Source organism: Diaporthe batatas, assembly GCF_019321695.1.
Source record: "Diaporthe batatas strain CRI 302-4 chromosome Unknown Contig00002, whole genome shotgun sequence".
Lineage (NCBI taxonomy): Eukaryota > Fungi > Ascomycota > Sordariomycetes > Diaporthales > Diaporthaceae > Diaporthe > Diaporthe batatas.
Window position 1 is genome coordinate 1,585,907 of NW_025408549.1, and position 18,319 is coordinate 1,604,225.

At 54.6% G+C, this 18,319-nt stretch overlaps 9 protein-coding genes across 9 annotated transcripts; 5 read left to right on the forward strand and 4 right to left on the reverse strand.

Moving 5' to 3' along the window:
• Positions 1-174: 174 nt before the first annotated feature.
• On the forward strand, positions 175-1,810 carry KVR01_001162 (uncharacterized protein; the record flags this gene model as incomplete). Its single annotated transcript, XM_044790898.1, has 5 exons — positions 175-182; positions 235-275; positions 360-709; positions 767-1,525; positions 1,580-1,810. 5 exons carry the CDS (start codon positions 175-177, stop codon positions 1,808-1,810), a joined length of 1,389 nt encoding a protein of 462 aa, XP_044649117.1.
• A 991-nt stretch (positions 1,811-2,801) lies between these two features.
• On the forward strand, positions 2,802-3,077 carry KVR01_001335 (uncharacterized protein; the record flags this gene model as incomplete). The annotated part of the gene is made up of 1 exon (XM_044787994.1): positions 2,802-3,077. One exon carries the CDS (start codon positions 2,802-2,804, stop codon positions 3,075-3,077), a length of 276 nt encoding a protein of 91 aa, XP_044649290.1.
• Positions 3,078-6,232: 3,155 nt separating this feature from the next.
• Positions 6,233-8,214, forward strand: KVR01_001465 (uncharacterized protein; the record flags this gene model as incomplete). Its single annotated transcript, XM_044793797.1, has 4 exons — positions 6,233-6,286; positions 6,355-6,803; positions 6,912-7,383; positions 7,438-8,214. 4 exons carry the CDS (start codon positions 6,233-6,235, stop codon positions 8,212-8,214), a joined length of 1,752 nt encoding a protein of 583 aa, XP_044649420.1.
• A 422-nt stretch (positions 8,215-8,636) lies between these two features.
• Positions 8,637-10,233, reverse strand: KVR01_001077 (uncharacterized protein). Its single transcript, XM_044791833.1, has 3 exons — positions 10,024-10,233; positions 9,736-9,765; positions 8,637-9,606 (listed from the first exon to the last, which is right to left on the reverse strand). Exons 1-3 carry the CDS (start codon positions 10,097-10,099, stop codon positions 8,936-8,938), a joined length of 777 nt encoding a protein of 258 aa, XP_044649032.1. The 5' UTR covers positions 10,100-10,233; the 3' UTR covers positions 8,637-8,935.
• Positions 10,234-10,592: 359 nt separating this feature from the next.
• KVR01_001761 (uncharacterized protein) lies at positions 10,593-11,209 on the forward strand (the record flags this gene model as incomplete). Its single annotated transcript, XM_044786380.1, has 2 exons — positions 10,593-10,790; positions 10,979-11,209. The coding sequence occupies 2 exons, from the start codon at positions 10,593-10,595 to the stop codon at positions 11,207-11,209; spliced, it is 429 nt and encodes a 142-aa protein (XP_044649716.1).
• A 449-nt stretch (positions 11,210-11,658) lies between these two features.
• On the reverse strand, positions 11,659-12,228 carry KVR01_001520 (uncharacterized protein; the record flags this gene model as incomplete). Its single annotated transcript, XM_044785049.1, has 1 exon — positions 11,659-12,228. The coding sequence occupies one exon, from the start codon at positions 12,226-12,228 to the stop codon at positions 11,659-11,661; it is 570 nt and encodes a 189-aa protein (XP_044649475.1).
• A 169-nt stretch (positions 12,229-12,397) lies between these two features.
• Positions 12,398-15,068, reverse strand: KVR01_001830 (uncharacterized protein). Its single transcript, XM_044793575.1, has 3 exons — positions 14,936-15,068; positions 13,633-14,873; positions 12,398-13,569 (listed from the first exon to the last, which is right to left on the reverse strand). Exons 1-3 carry the CDS (start codon positions 14,976-14,978, stop codon positions 13,513-13,515), a joined length of 1,341 nt encoding a protein of 446 aa, XP_044649785.1. The 5' UTR covers positions 14,979-15,068; the 3' UTR covers positions 12,398-13,512.
• A 156-nt stretch (positions 15,069-15,224) lies between these two features.
• On the reverse strand, positions 15,225-18,305 carry KVR01_001472 (uncharacterized protein). The gene is made up of 6 exons (XM_044793672.1): positions 18,023-18,305; positions 17,779-17,901; positions 17,628-17,658; positions 16,948-17,450; positions 16,768-16,887; positions 15,225-16,705 (listed from the first exon to the last, which is right to left on the reverse strand). The coding sequence occupies exons 1-6, from the start codon at positions 18,065-18,067 to the stop codon at positions 16,676-16,678; spliced, it is 852 nt and encodes a 283-aa protein (XP_044649427.1). The 5' UTR covers positions 18,068-18,305; the 3' UTR covers positions 15,225-16,675.
• On the forward strand, positions 15,331-16,302 carry KVR01_001303 (uncharacterized protein; the record flags this gene model as incomplete). The annotated part of the gene is made up of 1 exon (XM_044794156.1): positions 15,331-16,302. The coding sequence occupies one exon, from the start codon at positions 15,331-15,333 to the stop codon at positions 16,300-16,302; it is 972 nt and encodes a 323-aa protein (XP_044649258.1).
• Positions 18,306-18,319: the final 14 nt, after the last annotated feature.

Consider the following 18,319-nt stretch of genomic DNA (forward strand, 5'->3'; position numbering starts at 1 on the left):
CTCTCTCCATTGGCGGCTAGCCCCAACCCTGAGCCACAACAAGGCGTGGGGTCTGATAAGCAGCAGTCGTGGGGTCTGATAAGGACAGGAGAGTCGCGTCCACCCAGGACGCGTTATGCGCTGCACTTCAACCACATTGACGACCGGCGAAGATACCCAGGTACTCAGACAACCATGCCCAGGTAAGCCCGTGCATTGACTAGAACAAAGCGGATTTTTGCTGACCTCGAGGAGGGAGATCATCACCGTTCAGGCGGGCCAATGCGGCAACAGCAGTGAGTAACTCATCCACGTTGACCACAGAGTCCGGCCCGGCACCCCACGGACGTTCAGCGCCGACCGTTGCTGACAGCTCCCAGTTGGCAGTCAGTTCTGGCAGCAGCTTTGTCAAGAACACGGAATTGGCCAGGACGGCAACCTCGAGGATTTCGCCACCGAGGGCGGTGACCGGAAAGACGTCTTTTTCTACCAAAGCGACGACACACGGTACATTCCTCGGGCTATCCTCATCGACCTGGAACCACGTGTGATCAACGGAATACAGACTGGTCCTTTCAAGAACATTTACAATCCCGAGAACTTCTATGTCGGCAAGAATGGGGTCGGCGCTGCCAACAACTGGGGTGATGGGTACCAGACGGGCGAGACCGTGTGCGAGGACATAATGGAGATGATAGACCGCGAAGCCGACGGCAGTGACTCGCTAGAGGTACGCTCGCTTACTCAAGGAGCCATGGCTTGAGGCTGCATCTAACGTGATGCACAGGGATTCATGATGCTACATTCTATCGCTGGTGGCACAGGGTCTGGTCTGGGGTCATTCCTGCTCGAGCGGTTGAACGACAGGTTCCCCAAGAAGATCATCCAGACATACTCCGTGTTCCCCGACACCACGAACGCCGGAGACGTTGTCGTGCATCCCTACAACAGCATGTTGGCAATGAGGCGGCTGACGCAAAATGCCGACTCGGTAGTGGTTCTCGACAACGGCGCGCTGTCTCACATCGCCGCCGACCGGCTACACGTGCAAGAGCCGTCTTTCCAGCAGACCAACCAGCTCGTATCAACTGTCATGTCTGCCAGCACAACAACTCTACGATACCCGGGCTATATGCACAACGACCTCGTCAGCATATTAGCCTCGCTGATTCCAACACCTCGGTGCCACTTCTTGATGACTGCATACACACCATTCACAGGCGACCAAGTCGAGCAAGCCAAAACGGTGCGGAAGACGACTGTGCTGGATGTGATGCGGAGACTGCTGCAGCCCAAGAACCGGATGGTCTCGACCGTCCCGGGCAAGAAGAGCTGTTACATATCTATCCTCAATGTCATCCAAGGAGAAGTGGACCCGACAGATGTGCACAAGAGTCTTCTCAGAATACGCGAGCGCAGGCTGGCCCAATTCATTCCCTGGGGCCCGGCCAGCATACAGGTGGCCCTCACAAAGCGAAGTCCTTACATCCCAATGAGCCACCGTGTGAGCGGTCTCATGCTGGCCAACCATACAAGCATTGCAACTGTAGGTACATGTCCGGTTCCACTTGCCGATCAATGATTCTAACACGCGTTGTAGCTCTTCAAGAGGATCGTCAGGCAGTACGATGGCATGCGCAAGCGCAATGCGTTCATGGAGGGATACAAGAAGACTGCCCCGTTCTCCGACAATCTCAACGAATTTGACGAGTCGCGGGAGGTTGTGGCCGACTTGATTGCCGACTACGAAGCCGCCGAAAACGCGGATTACCTCAATCCGGACCTGGGCGAGAAGGCCACCTCGGCCGAGACCGACAGGCGCGTTGCCTAGAGGGTGTGGGTCGCTGCGATGTGCCCAGGGTTGATTGAGATTTGGCCCATGGCGTTTGTGAGTGATTAAAAACGGAGTTACTCGGCTGGCATATGACTTCACAAGATCTTTTTGAGTGCATCAGGCCGCAGGCGTTTGTGGGAAGATACCAGGCTGAAAGACCCGTCAGGACATTATTCCCAAGGTTTCGGGAAGGCCTGCCCCCTGCCTGCTCGGCCGGAGGCTTGCGCGGTTTATGCCCTACCTATGTGTCATGGCAAAGCTATGTGGTGTGACATTCTACATATTGTGCCAGTGTACCTGGCAGCAATGATTCCATCCGATTCTGGTACAGCGCACAAGCATCCCGAAGTTTTCCTTGCAAGTGCATGGAGTTAGTCAGCAGTACCTCTCCTCCTTATTTGGCCGTCGTTTACAGATCTACAAGAATCCTGGAAAGCACCCACTGTTTGCTCGAAAGTACTTTTAGCAGAGAGGTTAGGTGGCAACTACCTCATAGCTAACCCTGGCCAATCAACTTCTCAGGGACAGGGAAAACTCCGGGATGCTTGCGCGCTGTACATACCAAACCTATACGTATGTAGGTACCTAGGTGGGCGGTGGCGTGTGGGGCACGATGCGGCTGCTGAGCAGCCGCTGCTCAGGCCTTAGTGAGTGCCCCACCATTTACGTCAACAGCGCGTAGTTGAGTGACGTAGCTTCCCTAGGAGCTTCACCATCGTTCTTACTTATAAGACCTTTCTTTTCGGGCCAGAACAGCTTGTCGTTCCTCTTGCCTCATCAACAAAATACACAGAAAAGCCAGAACGTATTCGAAACCAGCAAACCCAATCACCCCAAATCCAACCACTCAACCGACCAACCAGCAATCTCTCACCCACCACTCAGTAAGTTACAAGCTGCCCCTCCATTCTCTGATCCCACGCGGCCAAGCACCCTGTGGGCACTGTCGTTGCCTTCAGAAATTGGGAGCTCACATCACCATGCAGAGATGTCTCAATCCAAGGCCGACAAGATCAACGAGGCTCAGTCCAACCTGCCTCTCCCCGAGCAGCCCCCGGTCGCATCTGACTGGCAATCCGCCGACGCCCGCAACGTCAACGTTGGATCAGGCCGTGACGTGACGAGCGACATCTCTACCGGTGCCGCCTCAACCGCTGGCCTGCGTGAGCCCGCCACCAAGTCCTCAGAGGCAACTGACATGAGCAACATCGGTCGCGAGGGCAAGGACAACCTGGACGGCCCTCCCAAGGACGCCGCCGCGTGATAGGTGTCTATCACAAGCACCTTCGCCCCCACCTCCAACAACAGCGGAGCTTGGATTGATTTCTCGTGGTTTGGCGTTCTCTGGAATGAAGGGACATGGATGGAATGGGATGAAAACTGAGCATACTCATGCCTCCGCTATGACGGTCCGTATACATTGAGGGACCCCCTAATGGAATGGCTTTTCGGCGTGTCGATGGATTAAAATTGCATTGACCCAACTATCATGAATCTTTCCACGTGACCTTTTGTTGATTTTTGCCTTTGACAATGGTGAAAGGTCTGATGTTCTTCTGCAATCATATAAGAGGCTTGATATGTTGCGTCTTCAGACTCCCATCTCTAGCCCTCATCTTGATTTGTTCTGAAGAATCCCTGTTCCAACGATCTTCCAATTCCATGTGGAATATGCTTCAACACGCTGGGCCGTGATGTTTCAGAGCATCCCGAGGTCATAACACACTGCGCCTCTCCACTAGGTACCAAGAGAAGCAGCCATTCCTGTAACTCGGGTCCGGAACTTTTCGTGTTCGTACCATAAATGGTTACATATATGACAAAAGATTCCCGCAGGTTCTCGGGCACACAATACTGGGCCACTTGGTCGAGAGCTAAAAACAACCACCAAGTTACTGATTCGTTTTTTTTTTCTGTATATGTCCGAAGCCATGCATGGCACCTTCATATATTGGTTACCAGGTTACGAGAACCACAGATTGTAATACCAAAGGGAGAAGCAGATCAATTCAAAATGACTTCTGTCCCCTCCGGCTTCACCAGGATGCCATTTAAGTTTTCCCTAATTATCAAAAAGCTCCTACGGTTTGGATAGATAACTCTCTACAAAAATTAGGAATTTGGAACATGACATGCTTATAAGACATTGACTTGCATTTATTTATTAGCTGTCTGGTTAAGTATTCCTGTATTACTTTCCTTAAAGGGTTGCTGTGGATGGGGAGCAAAGAAAATGGTGCCCTCCGATTCAAAGCTCAAATCAACAACAAATTTGACCAGTCCTCTCAGCTACTGGTGTGAAACCAAGTCTCAGTTGGGTTTGTGAAATGACCCAGAGATGAGGCTCAAGCTTCAATAGAATTATGATTGTAGGCCCGAATAGGGACACATTTTTGACACTTAGCCCGGCTAGAGATGGCTTGGACATCATAAAAAGCAGCCACTAACAGAATCTTGTACATGATAAAGCTTTGAATTTGGTTTCATTGCAAAGCTTTGTAGACCAGCATGGTTATTTGGTAATTGACAGTGCTCGGGTGTCTACTACACTCCCGGCCACAGTAACTTGCCAGTTTTCTTAGGACAACCTCCCGGGCTCTTCAGGACTAACCTGCCAGAAGCCAACTTCACATGCACCAGCCTGCAAGACCAACCTCTTAGAGGCCAATTTCCCAGAAGACAGCCTTTAGAAGACTAAGCCTTTCTAGGTTAACTTGTCGTCCTTGGGCATCCTCTTATTAGACAGCATACCTAGGGTAGGTAAATGTTAGCTCTATTAGAATAGGTTTCTTTTTTCTTTTTTATTTTATTTTATTATTATTATTATTATTATTATTATTATTATTATTATTATTATTATTATTATTATTATTATTATTATTATTATTATTATTATTATTATTATTATTATTATTATTATTATTATTATTATAATTTTTTTTATTATAAAAAAACAAGGCATGGTTGTGTTATAGTAATGGTGGATGTGATGAAATAATCTGAATTGAATTGGGATAGAAAGGTTCTTAGAGATGTGTGCCGTCTCCCTTCTTTTACTTCAAACTGGGTCTCACATTAGCTTTGATCCTGGTAATTGCTAGGCGCTCTATGCTGGTGCCGTGGCTGAAAGAACTTCCGCATCCATCTGTACCCTGTTGATGCGTGTGTTCTCCGGATGTCCCTAGGATCTTACAGACAGGCATGGACGCAGTCAAGATAGGCCAGGAGCCCCTCAACAGCAAGTGTGCAGAGGATGTGACCCAGAGGCAAATGGGCATGTTTTTGTGGGCAAGATCTCAAGTCTCCAGCAGAAACTTGGTAGATTCCGGAATCAGGTCAGTCTTCCTCTCCATGAGAGGCAAGCCTCCAGGTCCATCACCAGCACTTCCATCCTCTAGGCTTGGGCGCCTGCATTCTTGGCACCTTCAAAGATACCTAGGTACCTAAATACCTTGGTAGGTACACGTCTGGTCTCTCAAATCTTCTTGCTGGGCCAGAAGCCAGAAGCTAGTGTCGTTTCCTGTCGTGAGGCTGCTGCATAAGAGAGAGGCCTGACACTGGCAACAAGTCCAAAGCTCCTTCCTTCTCTACTACCTACCAACTTCAACCAGGTACAACAAACCAACTCCCAGGCAACTGCTCACTTTTCTCAACAAAACTTCAGCAGCACATGCGGAGGTTTCCCAAGGACCTTGAATCAGAACCAACCATCAATCATCCTCGGCTTTGGTACCTAGGTAAGCACTTTGTGTCTCATTCTGCTTTGATGTGTCTTTCTTCCCAAATACAACTCTCCTTCTGCACAACAGAATCCAATACAGTCACTTGAAAGCCACTACCCAGCCAGTCTGCTGATGATGTCTTCGGTCGTTGAGTAGCCAGTTGAGTAGCCAGCGTGATCCGCCTCCTTCGCTCTCACCAACCACCAAGAGAAGACCATCGTCATACCTCCTCAAGGCAGTCTTGAAACGGTACATTGGCTGTTTGTTGTTCTTGCCCTGGTAAGCCTCTTTATTTCTTCCCACTTTCTTGCCACTGTCCAAGCCCCTTCAACTCCCGGTCCATACCATTAAGGCCGTTCGGTACACCTCAACTCTGAAAACAAAGTCCCAACCCTCCCAAGTCCAAAGCCAGCTCAAAACACCTCCAGTTAGTCTTTCCTCTTGAAAGTTGTGCATGAATCTTCCCATTTTGAGCCTTCTTCAGACTTGAAAGGCCACGTTCTGCCCCACAGCTGATAGCCTGTCCCATGTGGCATCTGCAACACATCCAAACAACACTTGGTCGTCTCCATCCTGGTTACCCTGGCCACAATTCCTTGCCTTTGTGTTCTTGGGATGCCAAAATTGGCAGCCATGAGCTAAATTTCCCAGACAACAGATAATTTGACACAAGGCTTGGGGCAAATACCAAGACACCATGGCACCGAAACGGCAACCGCGCGAGTACAGCGCCGCAGAACTGGCCATGATAGTAAGTATCCTCCTTGCTGCGTCGACGCTCTGACACACCCGTTTGAAGAGCTAACTAGCAGCCTGCAGGATGACATCGGCGCTGGTCGTGTCGATAAGCTCCCCATGGAGGACAGCGGCATGCTTCCTCGTGGTGCTTCTGCCATCGAGAGTCTTGAAAGCCGTCGAACGGGTCTGCAGAATTCCTGGAATGAAGCTATAAAGAATGGGAAATTTGAAGACGAAGACGCCGCGTTTGTCGTGGGACAGCAGGAGCTTGCGAATGGATCGCTTGCTCGCATGAGACGAGCGGCAGAAGCATCGTACATGGCTCTCAACACTCACTTCAACTTCAACGATCGCCGTCTTCGACAAAACCGCAACGGTCAAGTTGCCCCTCGAGCACAATTCTCCCGAGGCGAGCGAGGTCCTTCTCGCGCTGGACTGACTCACACGGGAGACGGCCCTGTTGAGCTTCGCGGGTCAGCGCATCATAGTGGTCAACCAGCTTCTGCACGCCCCATGACTACGCCTGCGCAGTACCGCGGAGATCCCTCGAGGGATAGAATTTTGCCACCCATCATCCCCAGCACCCATGTTACACCCAAATCCTCATCGCTCTCATACCCAGCTGGGCAGCCGTTGAGCCATGCTCGGCCAGTGGCCCAGCCTACTGCTGTTCTTGTCCAGACTCATGGCCCTCAACAGGACGTTCAGGTACGGACGACTGATACCGGTATGAAGTTCCAGCTGTCAGCTGGACACTCGATACTGTTCCAAGCAGCGGTCAGATTTGCGTCGCCAATGTTCAACGACCGAACCGGGGAATACCCCGGAACAATTTACCTGGTCGATGGCCCTGTCGGCGCCGACGATCAGATCATCCTCCATCTTGACGAGGACAGTGTGGAGGACGTGAAACGTCGTACCAAAGAATATGTCGACTATCTTTCTGATTCTGATCGACTCATTCTCCAGTTCAAGGATGACGCTGGTTGCACCACCTGGTTCGTCGTGATATTCCGCCAGAGGGATATCATGGAGTCGTTCGTGAGTGCCCTACGAGACTTCACCGACCGACTCAAGCAACCACTTGCAACCCCTGTTGTCACTCCGGCCGTGTCTATGGAGCCTGCCAGGGAAACGCCAGTCCCACCAGCTGAAAGCCGCCAGCAAGCAGACACTATGAGGGGTTTCTCGGCGGCGATTGTCGAGGACATTGTGACGTGGGCAATACACATTGTCTCTTTTATTCGAGACGCAGGCCCTCCCGAATTGGCAACTTCGGACGCACTACCTGGAATCATCCGAGGAGCGTCGGCTGCGGTTTTGATGGAGAAGCATGCTGACTTTGCGAGCCTCGACTCTAAGCAGCGGGTCACTTTCGTCGATGAAGTCTACGCCCCACAGGTATTCGACAGATTCAAGAGAAGAATGTTTCCCAATGAACCTAAATCAGCAGACGCGCCCAGTGAGCGCTGTCGGCTGACATATACCACGGAGAGGCTCCTACAGCTTCACTGCAAGGCCTATGGGAAACCTCCAAAATTGGCCGAGCACGAATTTCTCCCACAGACCACCCCAGAGACTCAAGTCCGGATTCAGCAGGTAATCCAACGAGCTCATGGAGTCCTGAAGGCACCAGATCTGTCCATCCCGACACCTGGTATCACTGTGACTACAACGGACCCCATGCCAACTCCGGAGGAGCCTCTCATCGCCATTCATGGTGAGATGAACGGGCTCAACTCTTCCAGACATAACAAGGACGGTGGTGACGTCCTTGGAACAGTCGCAGGACAGTTCACAGGCGTGTTGGCCAACGATAAGTCCCATCTAGCAGACTTGATGTGTCTCGACGGAGGGGAAGACTTCGACTTGATCCGGGCGCAAGACCCCGAGGTGGCCGAGATTGCTGACCGCTTTGCGCGAGTCAGCTTTGTCGATTGATGATCAGATGAAAGCTTCTGTGATTGATTCTGGAGTCAACAATCTAAGAACGTGACTAGGCTGGTAGGCAGTGGAGGCAATTATTGGCAGAAGACAATCCGATAACTTCGTCTCGGATTTGTGGGCCTCTAAACACAAAAAGTTCTCTGGGGATTTCATGATGATGGGAATCGTTCGGGGATTGTTTATAAGCAATGTAGAAAAACCTCTGGATCTTGGTGCCCAAGGCCGATAACCAATGGCATTCCACGCAGGGTGCTTCTGGCAGTGGCCGGGAATCGCCAGTCTCTAGATAGACAATGGTAATTGTTACTTAAGAACCGCTGCCACCTGGAATGCTACTCAACGATTTAATGGCCGGGTTGACTGATTTGAAGCAACTCATCAAAACCGGGCCGAAGTGGTTGTGGGCATACTTACCCCTGAGCCTACCAAACTGTCGTCATTGTGCCTTCACTTTTACCTCGCGGTCAAACTGGGCCTGATGAATGAGCATTGTGAACGAGCTACCTGGTGGAGTGGCGCTGGAATTGACAAGAACTGTCTGGACACTGCCCACGAATTGTCTCGATCATGTAGGGTTCCAGCAAATGAAGATTACTGACTGCGGGCGCTGGCGTCTAGACCGAGCACTCGCAACCCAGGGACACTGCATCTGACGCAACTCGAAACCTCGAGGTTGTTCACCTGGTACTAGGCGCTTCCAGCCAACCATGGCTTTTCATTCATGTACCCACCTCGTGTCCTCCTTGGACACGATAACCTCATCGACAGGGAGCCTCTTGCCGACAATCTCCTCTCCGTTTGGCAGATCATTCTCCACGGCACGTTTGTCAGCCTCAGCCTCGTTAGCAGCAATACCGGCCTTGACGTGGCGGGCGACGAGGCGACGGCGGGCGACGGCGAAGTCGACGTCAACGAACCACACCTCGTCCATGAGGCGGGCGGCTGACGACCACGGCTCCTTGTCCAGCGCGACGTAGTTGCCCTCGAAGACGACGATTCGATGCGTTGGGAGGACCGCAATGTCCGCCTCCTTGGGATCCTTGACGGCGTGGTCGAAGGAGGGCGCGAACACGGTGCCCTTTGGGTAGTCCTCGGGGCGCGTAGGGGTCTCTAGCGGCGCAGGTGGTGGTGGTACTGGAAGGGGCCCGCGCAGGGCCTGGATCAGCTCGTGGAAGGAGGCTCCGTCAAAGGTGAACTCGGCGCCGCGGCGGGCGTGGGCCGTCACGGGGTCGGGCATGGCCGACAGCTGCGCCCGCGTCAGGTGGAAGCCGTCCATGGGCACGAAGGCGGCTATCGGGTCCGGGGAGTAGGAGGCGTGGGAGGGCTCCAGCCTTGCGCCTTTGGCGTTGAGGGCCGTGGTCACGACCTGGGAGAGGGTTGTCTTGCCTGGTGGGTGTCCGGTGTGAGCTTGCTTGAGGGGATCTCATCCGGAGCGCACTTGAGTAGTCTGTGCGTGTTCAGACCACCACGAGAACAGCATCGTTTCTGGGAACTTGGGATTGCGGCTTGACTGACCTGAGCCTGGGATCCCGCCGATTCCGATCACTGCAATCTCAGCATGTCAGTTGTACATGCTCTGTTTATACACACATGTGTAAGCGAGGATCTCATCTCCTGTGAGGTCACTCGAGCTGTGCCGCCGGGATCAAATGACTGGGTGCATCTCGCAGCCTCTGTGTGCCTTTTCTTTAAAAGAAAAAGCAAAGTAAAATAAAGTAAAACAAACCCATATGCGGTGTACTTCTCATTTACTTGGGCACCTGTCCCTCTCGCCAACTGGATCAAATCGTCACAATTACTCACTCAGTCGCCTTTCCGGGGGCGTGGCCAGGAACTTGTCCCAGACCTTCTCCACGAGCCGTTGAACCTGGCTATCCATGTCTGTTTATCACTCAAATCGGACTTGTAATGATTGGATTTATTGGGCTCAATAAATGTACAGCGAATGTTCCAGAACGAAGTTGGTGAAGTTGGTTGCAGAGGACGAAACAAGAAGAGGAGACGAGGTTGGGCCTCGAGCCACTGTAGTGGACGTATTGCACCCTGCTTGCATCACCACCAACATACCAGCCCCACCTAAAATAGGACCCTTCTGGATCCAACCTTGCACTCAACGCCCATTCAGCAGCCACTTCCTGAGGCCGGCCAACCTGCACACTGATGTCAACTCATGCAGCCCTACCGAGATTTGGAGTGACAGGACCCAAGATCCGACCTCACCAGACTTGTCTGCATTGTTCCCCCTAAAATACAGCCACCTCCTTGACCATCGGGATTTTTCAAGCTACAGTTCGTCCACGTCCTCACTGGACTTCTGCCCCCGAGCGGGCAGACTGCACGAGGGCGTCCGGGAGGGGCAGGAGAAGAGACAAATGGCTCAAGATGGGATAGACAACGACTCGGGCGGACTCTTCAACATCTCCATCTCTGACTCTGAAGGCGAGGACGGCGGCATCGACACGAGCCACGGCATCGCCGCCTCCTCCAAGAAGGAGAACCGCACCGGCCAGTCCCTGGAGGCATTCCGGGCCGTCAAGAGCGGATACCGGGCCAAGGTTGAGAACGGCGAGGTGAGTCAATCAGCAGGCAAGCAGTATCTGATAAGACCCCCCCTCCTTTTCTTTTCTTTTCTTTTCCCATTTTTTCCCCATCTCTTTTTCCGTTTTTTTGCCTTCTTTTTTTTTTTTTTGGGGGGGGGGGGTTAAGATACGAAAAATGAAAATCTGACAATGGAGCCTCGCGTGCTCGCCTTTTACAGATATGGAAGTCTGTGGATGTGCCGCTGGGCCCTCGCAAGGTACCGAAGCACGAGGCCCAGGAGCTGCTTCACGCTGTGGAGGAGCTCTACTTCTTCCGCAGGTTCGAGGAGGCTGTGTCGCTCGTCGCCAAGATCTTTGAGGGCGAGGGTGGTGGGGATGGACTTGATGGGGATGTCCGAAGTTTGCTGACGACCTACGAGAAGAAATGCAATGAGAAGTTGGGTCGGTAGCGACCTTCGCCGCAACGCAGAGCGCTTTCAAGGTTACAACCATATGAACAATGCAGTGGTGTCCCCAGCGGGTTGCCATGAAGCGATTCTTGGCAGCACTGACTTTGGCTTTGCGGTTGTGGTGCTTTGTGAATAGGAGTCATTTCTTATAATTATGACTAGGGTCTATGAGATCTATTGTGAGATCAAGCCCTAAGGCGATCACGAGCGTAAAATCAATCCCGCTCAAAACGAGTCCGGAACGCCACAATTCTAACACAACCCAGTACTCCTTTGGCCCAACTCTAACCCATCCTCGCCAATTTTTGGTGTCAAAAGCCAACGCTATGCTGAATTGAATCAAGGTCGTGTGTTGCATGTGCAGGTCGTAGCACCGTCGTGGTGGTGCTCGGGTGTTGGTATATGTTTGGGTACTGATACGCGGAAAGAGAGGGAAGACGACAGGCCTTCTATACCGACATGGCCATCTTCATCTTCTCCTTCTCCCTCTCCTCGGCAAACACCCTCCTGCTCATGGCAAGCACAGCCTCAAAACCCTCCTTGCCCTTGATTGCGTTGTCCCGGAAGCGGTTGACGGAGAAGTCCTCGATCTTATTCTTGATGCGCTGCCAGCCGCCGCAGAGGGCGGTGATCTGGGCCTCCTGGGCGAACTGGGTCTGGTGCTCGCCCATAGGCTTGTAGACGACCGTTTCCTGGCAGTTGATGAGGTTGGACCAGGTCAGGTTCCAGGACACCATGGTGACCGTCTTCTTGGCCGGGTCGACGTAGGAGGTCTCAAACACCTGGCTGACGTCCCCGGCGCCGATGATGGACTTCATCCAATCCGGCGCGGACTGCTTGCAGGTGATGAGACGCTCGGTGCGGAGGATGCCTGTTGAGGGCTCGACGGAGCGGGCGAGGGTGTCGACCGCGACGACGTGGGTGGATTGCTCATTCCAGGGGCAGTACTTGCGCCAGTTTGCAGTTGTCACCTCCTCCCACGAGTAGTTGAAGGTGTGCGAGCTGGAGAAGACCTTCATTTTGGAATCGGAAGACTTGGAAGTCGTGGAATTTTGCCCTGGATGGACGGGGGTCGAGAAACTAATTCTCTTGTGGCCTCTGGGGGCGAACCGGATGTACTCGGCGTTGGCTTGTGATGGCGGGCGTCTCGGCGGACCTCGGGTTTTGTTGTGTCTGCTTGCTGTCTTGACTCTTGACTCTTGACTCTTTTATCTCAGTCTGGGTCGGCTTTTTGTAGGAAATCAACGTCTATGCAAACGACTCGATAAGTGAAAGGGTGAAAAGGAAAGTATTGGCAGTCCAAGCCTGGTGGTGAACGTGTGACTGGAAGATGGAGGATTTTCACAAGATGGCAAAAGATAGCGGAGAGCGACAGGGTGCGCGTTTTTAATGGGGCCGCTGATTAGAGTTTCGAAAATTCTGGCGGCGGCGGCGAAAGGGCGAACGAAAGTAGATCGGAACCAAGTGTTTTATCGAGCCAATCACGAGATGCCAGTTTGGCCCCAAGAAGCCGGGGTCGACAAAGGCTGCAAGGGGGGGACGAACCGACGGCGGGGCGGGGACGGCGGGGACGCGGTCTGTGACAAACCGTGCGCTAACAGTCCACCGCCTCGACTTAGTGGCGATCTGCTAGGTTGGTCATAGGGAAGATCCTTTTGTTTTTGCGGGTCATACCGGCTCCGCGAACCATGCATTTGATGCCGCTGAGCGAATGATGAGCGCGATCGGCCGGCCGGAACGTCACGCATTGGGGCACACGACAAAAACATCGACGCCGATTCGAGGCCGTTCCATTTGTCTTTACGGATGTATGTTGTCATATCCGCGTTCCTTGACAGCACCCGGCCCTGACAGTCCAGCATGTGGCGTCCATAATTTGCACAAGCCGCGATACTGATGCCTGGCTTGTTGCGTAAAGAGGAGGGTGATGTCCTGGTCCTGGATTATGCCTAGTATCTAATTCGTGATAACCCCAATCCCGTGGTTACTGCATACCAGCGAGGCCAGCTATCAGAATCAGGATACAGCTTGGCGACGAGTTCCCCTGAACTGCGCGTGCAGTAAGATAGTCTGCTCGCGACTCCGCTCCAAAGGGGCCTTTACTATGATTCTAATGGTGACTGTCGGTTTGACCGAGCAAAGAGAGCACCGTCCGCGGAGGGGGACGGGGAACCATGAAGCAGGCAACGCGCAACCCACATTTTGGTTGCTGTCATAATGTTGATGATGTATCACGCAACATTATGCACTACGGATACAGCGCTGTCTATTAGCCCAGGTTGCGAACTCCGCCCTAGGTTAACTTAATAGTCGTCTCCTCGGCTGATGATCTCCTTGCAGCTTGGCTTGATCAGGATGGTCTAATTGTGGGTTAGCATCCAGAGTAATGGGGTCATCGTAGCCCGGAGCTCAAAAAGACTCACGTGTTCGAACTGCGCCGTGTAGGACCCCTTCTTGTCAACCAGCGGAGGGTAGTCCTGCACGATGCCGGTGTTGACAAGGTTGTTGAGCCCCAGAAGGTACTTGTCGCAGCCGATGCGATCCAGGTACCGCCTGCAGAACGGCAGGGTGCCAAAGTTCTTCTTGATGGTGCTGAGCAGCGACCTGGCTGACGACAGCCTCAGGTCCACCTTGGGCGCATCGGCCATGAGCGCGTAGTGCGACACTTCGCCCTGATCCCTCACGTAGCCGTTTCCGGTGCTGCCGAATGTCTCGATGGCGAACACGTCGCCCTCCTCCATCTTGGTCTGGTCCTCGGTCTTGACAATGGGCACACTCTTGTCGCCATGGATGCTGTAGTGGTGGATTGTGTGCCCGTTCAGGTTGCGGATCGACTTGATCGGGTATGTCTTGCCGTCCAGCTCGATCTCGTAGCTCTCCATGGTCTCCTGGATGGCCCCGCCGATCTCGCCGAGCCGGGCGTCGATGCCTGCCTCCCTCACACCAGTGTTGGTGGCTGCCTTGACCGCCTCCAGCAGGTTGTCGTACTTGTGGTCAAAGGCCATGGTGAAGGCACTGTCCACGATGCGGCCGTTGACGTGCACGCCGATGTCAATCTTCATGACGTCGTCCTGTCCAAAAACCTTGTTGTTGATCGCGTTGGGCGAGTAATGCGCTGCAACGTCGTTCAGGTTCAGGCCGGTCGGGAAGCCCATACCCGCCACGATGGCGTCGCCCTCCTCCAGCCCCGAATGGCCTACAAGCGCCCGTACGCTATCCTCGATGCCGTTGGCGATTTCGGTGAGCCCCATGCCCGGCTGGATCCACTTCTGCGCCCACTGCCGCACCTGCCGGTGTGTCTCGGCGCCGTGTCGGTAGTCGCGGAGGAAGTCATCGTTCATGAGCAGCCGCTCGCGCTCCCGTACCTCGGCGTCGGTCGTGCGCCTGAGGTTCTCCTCCCCGATGTACTCGACCTCCTCGCCCTTGGGGTAGCTGCCATTGGGGAACAGCTGTGACAGGAGGACTCGTGGGGGGTCGGACTGGGTGGTTGCCTTCTTCTTCTTCTTCTTTTTCTTGTTCTTCTTCTTCTTCTTTTTGGCTGCGCCTTCGCCCTCTACCTGGGCATCAGCGTTGCCATCGTCTGCCTCGTCATCCGAGCCATCACTGTCCTGGTCGGCAACACCACCCTGCGCCGTGGCCTTGGTAGTGGCGGCAGCGTCGTTGACTGTATTTTTCGTCAGACCACCGGGAAAAGGCGACCAGTTTGCATTGTCTTGGGAAACTTACCTGTGAGCTTGTTCAGCTCTTCTGCGGGAGCCTGAGCCGCCATGTTGATTCTGCCTCTCCTGAGAAAAAGCAGGAAGTGAGATCAAGCTACCTCGGACTTGGTTGTGGGAAAAACCGACCCCACTGAGTCGAGAAATGTTTATATGGAAGGGCGCAGTAGTTGGGTCGCAAGGGCGCGTATTTTACCGTAGCTTTGCACAAAGCACCGCGTCTAAGCGGAGCCAATGCAGTCCCCCAGTCCCCCTGTGCAGCTACTCCGATGTCGTCACCATGCAAGTACATTGACTGCCCGCATTCCGCCCCAGCATCCGACACTTCACCCTCAATGGGCTCGTGCTGAGCCCCCAAAACATCAAGAAATTGGCCATAGCCAGCCAGCGAGGTCGGGATGAGGAATGCCACTCCGCACCGCCCCGTTCCGTGCAGCAGCGCACCTCATAGCTGCAGCAGACAGCCGCACGCGACCAGCACCCGCCGCCTTCTCGTGCTTCTTCCACAGCAGCCCGGCCCTGCGCCGCGATGATATCGACAGCAAGAACCACTACGAGACCCTCGGGGTCCAGACCAGCGCCTCCCCCAAGGATATCAAGCGCTCCTTCTACCACCTCTCCAAGACGCACCACCCAGACCACAACCCAGACGACCCGCTGGCCTCCAAGCGCTTCATGCGCATCAGCGAGGCCTACAGCGTCCTCTCCAACACCGACAGCCGCGCAAAGTACGACCGTGACGTCCTGCGGCTGCATGACCAGCGCCCCGCCGCCGCCGCCGCCGCCGGGCCACACCACCGTGGCGCCAGCTACAGCAGCACCGGACCTGCGGGCGGCAGGCCGGCGTCGGGTTTGTCAAGGAGGCGAGGGACCTTCCGCGGCCCGCCGCCCAGTTTCTACCGCAATGGCGGGTGGGGCGCCCACGGCGCCAAGAGAAACCAGGCGCACGAAGACTCGATGAGCGGCGGCGGCGGCGGCAGCGGCGGCGGCCACCACGATGCCCACCACCACGGCCACCATCACCACCATCATCAACATCCTCGTCACCAACAGCAGCAGCCAGCATCGGGTGCGAATGGTTTCGGCGGTGGTGGGGCAGGCCCCGGTCATGATACCTTCGGCGGCAGCAGCGGTGAGATGCCGCACTTCGACCGGACGGCCAAGGCGGCGCACACACGGACACAGGGAAGGGTCGATGAGATCCGGGCGCGCAAGGCGGCCAAGAAGCCCGGGTTCCCGTCCGCATCGGGCGACTACGGCGAGGTCGGGAGTTTCTTCGCCGTGCTGGCCGTGCTGGGTGTCGCGGTCGGGCTCCCGTACCTCGTCATGAAGGGCTGGAACCGGCCGGACAAGAAACAGAAAAAGACCCAGGGGTGATGGAGCGGCGGGCAGAGAGAAGACACAGATCGATGCCCGGGCTCTTGGGCCTACGTCACCCAACTGTGGATGCTTGGTGTTGTATCTGCTAGACCGGAAACGATCTCATCTTCTTGGCGTGACATAGACAGATACAATGCTTCGACGGGATGGACTTGCGTGAGTGTATTATGAGTGCATCTGGGCGCGCGTGCTCATCTTATCTACCCCTCCGAGATGACATTTGCACCCGAGCGCTGGTTGTCTAAGCTGCGAATTTGGTATACATGTGGGATACAAAGTCTAGAAGAGTATGCGTCCATCCAAGACCTCGCAAAGAATCGCATTCGGATGGTTCAAGGCCCAAGGTCTCCCTGCCTTCCAGATCTCGCATTTAGCCCTCGAAGGTGAAGCTGGCACCGACCTGCGGAACTGAGATTAGTACAAATGCAAGCTGTCTCGCGCTTCTGGGAAGGGGCGACGCACCTTGTGGGTGGCCTGGTCAAGCTTCTGGGTGTCGAAAGAGGCACCAATGCCGAGAGTGACACCGGGGCGGAGCAGGACGTTGTAGGCGATAGCGGTGACACCGCGGTCGTTGATCTTGCCCTGTAATCACGATTATCAACATCATGGTCCAACAAGATGTGGAGTCCGGCGGCAACAAACCTTGACGAAAGAGACGGGGTCGATGCGGTACTTGGTGGCAACCTCGAGGCCGACGGCGCTACCGGTCTTGGAGTCCCACTGAGCCTTGGCGCCGGCCTCAACCATGGCGTTGACCTTGTGGTAGTAAGAAGCGGCGAAGACGCTGGCCTTGTCGGAGGCGGTGATGGCGGCGGTGTAGGTGGGGTGGGCGTAACCGACGGCGGCGGCGAAGGTGGTGACGTTGGCGTTCTGGACGTCGAAGCCGGCAGAGGCACCAGCCAGGAAGCCCTCGTGGCCGACGACGGCGTCGACGTTGGCGGTGGGGCCCTTGAGCAGGTCGAAGAAGCTGCGGAAGTGGAACTTGGGCTGCTTGAAGTACAGGTTGAACTTGGCACCCTTCTTCTGCGACTGGGGCAGGAAGGAGAAGACACCCTCGAGCTTTAGGCCCTTGGCGAAGTTGTCGGCGGCCTCGATCTTGGTGTCAAGGGCGTTCAGGGTGTTCCACGTCTGGGTGAGGGTGATGCCTGGTCGGGGCGCAACACTGATCAGCAAAAGTTGAAAACGAGGGGCCAGGACGGTGCCGAATTGGAACCGGCACTGATTCTATCGGTGCGCGGTGCCAAACAGCTCGAGATGGCCCGAAAGAGGCGGCGCTGCTCGACGGAGGACAGGCCGATATTGTGGTGGGAGGTTGCAAGTACCGTTCTTCTTGTCCGTGTACTTTCCCTCGATCTGTTGGTCCCGCGCAGAGGGTCAAGTCAGCCGCCAGGTTACGTTACATTTGTGTCTCCAACGCAACTGGTTCTGTCGCATGTCTTTGACGAAGCTGACGGGGCCGGAGGCTATTCGTACCGCGCCAGAGGTGGCCTTGTCGTGGCTGCTCTTGCCAGTCACCTTGAAGGCAACATTGTTGGGGGTGTTGCTCTTGACCTCGACGGTGCCGGCAGACAGGTGGTAGAAGTCCTTGTTGAGCAACTAAAAAGGGCGCATCGGTGTTAGCAGCAATGCCCTGGGCGAATTGGCCCTCAGCAGCTCACGCCCTCGTCGAGGCGAGTGGGCGAAGGCTGCGGAAGGTGGTGGAGCAAGCCAGACTCACGTCGTTGGCCGACTTGGAAATATCGGAGAAGGCTGGGATAGACATCTTGCTGGGACGGGGGGAGGAGGCCTTGGATCTGAAAGACTAAAACCTGGATAGAGAAGCTCAACAGTTGCTCGCAAGAATGTTAAAAGAGGTGCAAACGGGGTGAAGCGGACAGGACAAGGCTTTGTTTGTTGGGCTGACTGAAGCTCGGCAGCTGCGACTGACAACCGCGAAATTTGATTCCCGCCCCGGAGCCATTGGGCAAGAGTGGCTTGTCGGCACAAACCGGCCCCATGCGAGTGAGGCAGGGGG